A 1,945-nucleotide genomic window follows, 5' to 3' on the forward strand; every position below is an offset into this window, starting at 1 on the left:
GGCCGAGCTCAACGACATCGCGCTGCTGGAGCTGGATCGGCCCGTGGAGTGCAGCGATTCCATCGAGCTGGGCTGCCTGCCCGGAGACTCCCTGCACCTGGGCCAGCTCAAGACCTGCTACGTCGCGGGCTGGGGGACCACCTCGGCCAGAGGTGAGTCCAGGGTTGCCCCCAGGGACATGGTCTGGGGGTCAAGCAGAGCCAGAGGGGAGTCCAGGCGTGCTCCCGGGCAGGGTGGGCACTCAGGGCCATGACAGGGGAGGGGTGGGCATGGCACCACAGGGGTCTCACCCCCCTGTTCCTCCAGCCCAGGGCCCCAGCGAGAAGCTGCAGGAGGCCAAGGTGCACCTCATCGACACCAAACTCTGCAACAGCAGCCGCTGGTACGCGGGGGCTGTGCACACCCACAACCTGTGCGCGGGGTATCCTCAGGGCGGCATCGACCCCTGCCAGGTAGGAGCCTGCCATGAGCACCTCGGTCCTACGGGGACCCCCAGGGCCCCAAACACGGCACGGGCTGGGCCTGGTCCCTTCCCCTCCTGGGGGTATTCTGCCCCCCTCCCCCTCCCTGCCCCTGGGCTTCCCTTACCAGGGGTGGCTGAAAGGTCCCAGGGGTGGCTGAGGGGATCTCAGGGGCTTCCCAGGGCTGTCTGGGAGGTTCCAGGGGTGAGTGCAGGAGCCGCATAGGCTCCCCAGGTATGATTGGGTGGTCCTGGGGGAGACTGGGGGGGTGACTTGGAATCCCCAGGCGTGACTGAGGGGCCCGAGGGATGGCTGGGTGGGTCCCAGGGGTGACTGGAACCCCACTGGAGCTGGGCTGGGAGCACGGTCCCTCCCAGTGCCCCCTGACCCCTGTTCTCCCTGCAGGGAGACAGTGGGGGTCCCCTGGTGTGCCGGGACCCCCATGCTGACCACTTCTGGCTGGTGGGGGTGACGAGCTGGGGCAGGGGCTGGGCCAGGGCCCTCCGGCCAGGGATCTACACCTCCACCCAGCACTTCCACACCTGGATCCTACTCCAGCTGGGACTGCGCTCGGCCCCTCCCACACCATGGTCCCCCTGGAGTCCCGTGTGGGACCCGGGACAGAGCCGCCTCGGCTCCAGGCCACCTCTGCACCCCACCCTGGAGCAGCTCATCAGAGCGCTGCAGGATCTGCTGAGCTGGCTGAGAGATGCCATGAGATGAGCTGCGAGGGACAGATCTGGGGGCATGGATGGCCAGTCCCTTTTAGTAATCCCATTTCCAGGCCCCAAGGTCCACTGATGACCCTTTTCCAGTCCGTTTGTTATAAATTGCGGCCCAATAAATTAGCAGGAGCCAGTTCAATTAGGAAATTTATTTATTGAGCAAGCTACTGCAGGCAAAACTGCGCTGAGCGGCCGGGGAGTCTCTGCTCCGCCAACGGCGCACTCACCCCTTTCCCGAAGTCCCCGGTTTTATAATCTTCTGTTTCCCCCTCCACGGAGTTCTTCAGGTGTAGTTCCTCCGGTGTACTCTGCGCCTGCAGGAGTTGTTGCTGGGGGGTCTTGTCCCCCTCTCCTTGTGATCGTGAAGCTGGAGACTCCTTCCCTGATGCGGAAGTGGGAGAGGGGCACAGGAGTCCTGGGGGCTGCTGCAGCTGGGAATGCCAAGGTGGCCCCGGGGGGGCACAGGAACCCCTCTATAAATCGAGGCCTAACATCCCAGCTGAGGGCCACCCCAATCCAGCTGTCCATCCTTGGGGGCCCATGAGGGCTGGGGAGGGTCACTGAAGGGTCTCCCTGGATCAGGGATGGGGTGGCAATGGGGGGACTGACCATCTCTCCCCTCGATTGCCCTATTTTGTTTTTCAGCACTCTTGCGTTAGTAAGCTAAAGCAATCCCAAAATTAGTGCTCTGTACATCTGGCAAGACAAGGCAACATCCTGCGGTGAATCACTGTCTTGACTTATCTCCTCCCCTGTTCA

The 1,945-nt window shown here is 63.3% G+C and overlaps 1 protein-coding gene across 1 annotated transcript; it reads left to right on the plus strand.

Moving 5' to 3' along the window:
* Positions 1–7: 7 nt before the first annotated feature.
* On the plus strand, positions 8–1,184 carry LOC103803581 (acrosin-like; the record flags this gene model as incomplete). The annotated part of the gene is made up of 3 exons (XM_009076147.1): positions 8–152; positions 307–452; positions 867–1,184. Coding segments are annotated over 3 exons (609 nt in total), but the record flags the coding sequence as incomplete, so codon positions are not given.
* Positions 1,185–1,945: the final 761 nt, after the last annotated feature.

This window comes from Acanthisitta chloris, unplaced genomic scaffold, assembly GCF_000695815.1.
Source record: "Acanthisitta chloris isolate BGI_N310 unplaced genomic scaffold, ASM69581v1 scaffold10796, whole genome shotgun sequence".
Lineage (NCBI taxonomy): Eukaryota > Metazoa > Chordata > Aves > Passeriformes > Acanthisittidae > Acanthisitta > Acanthisitta chloris.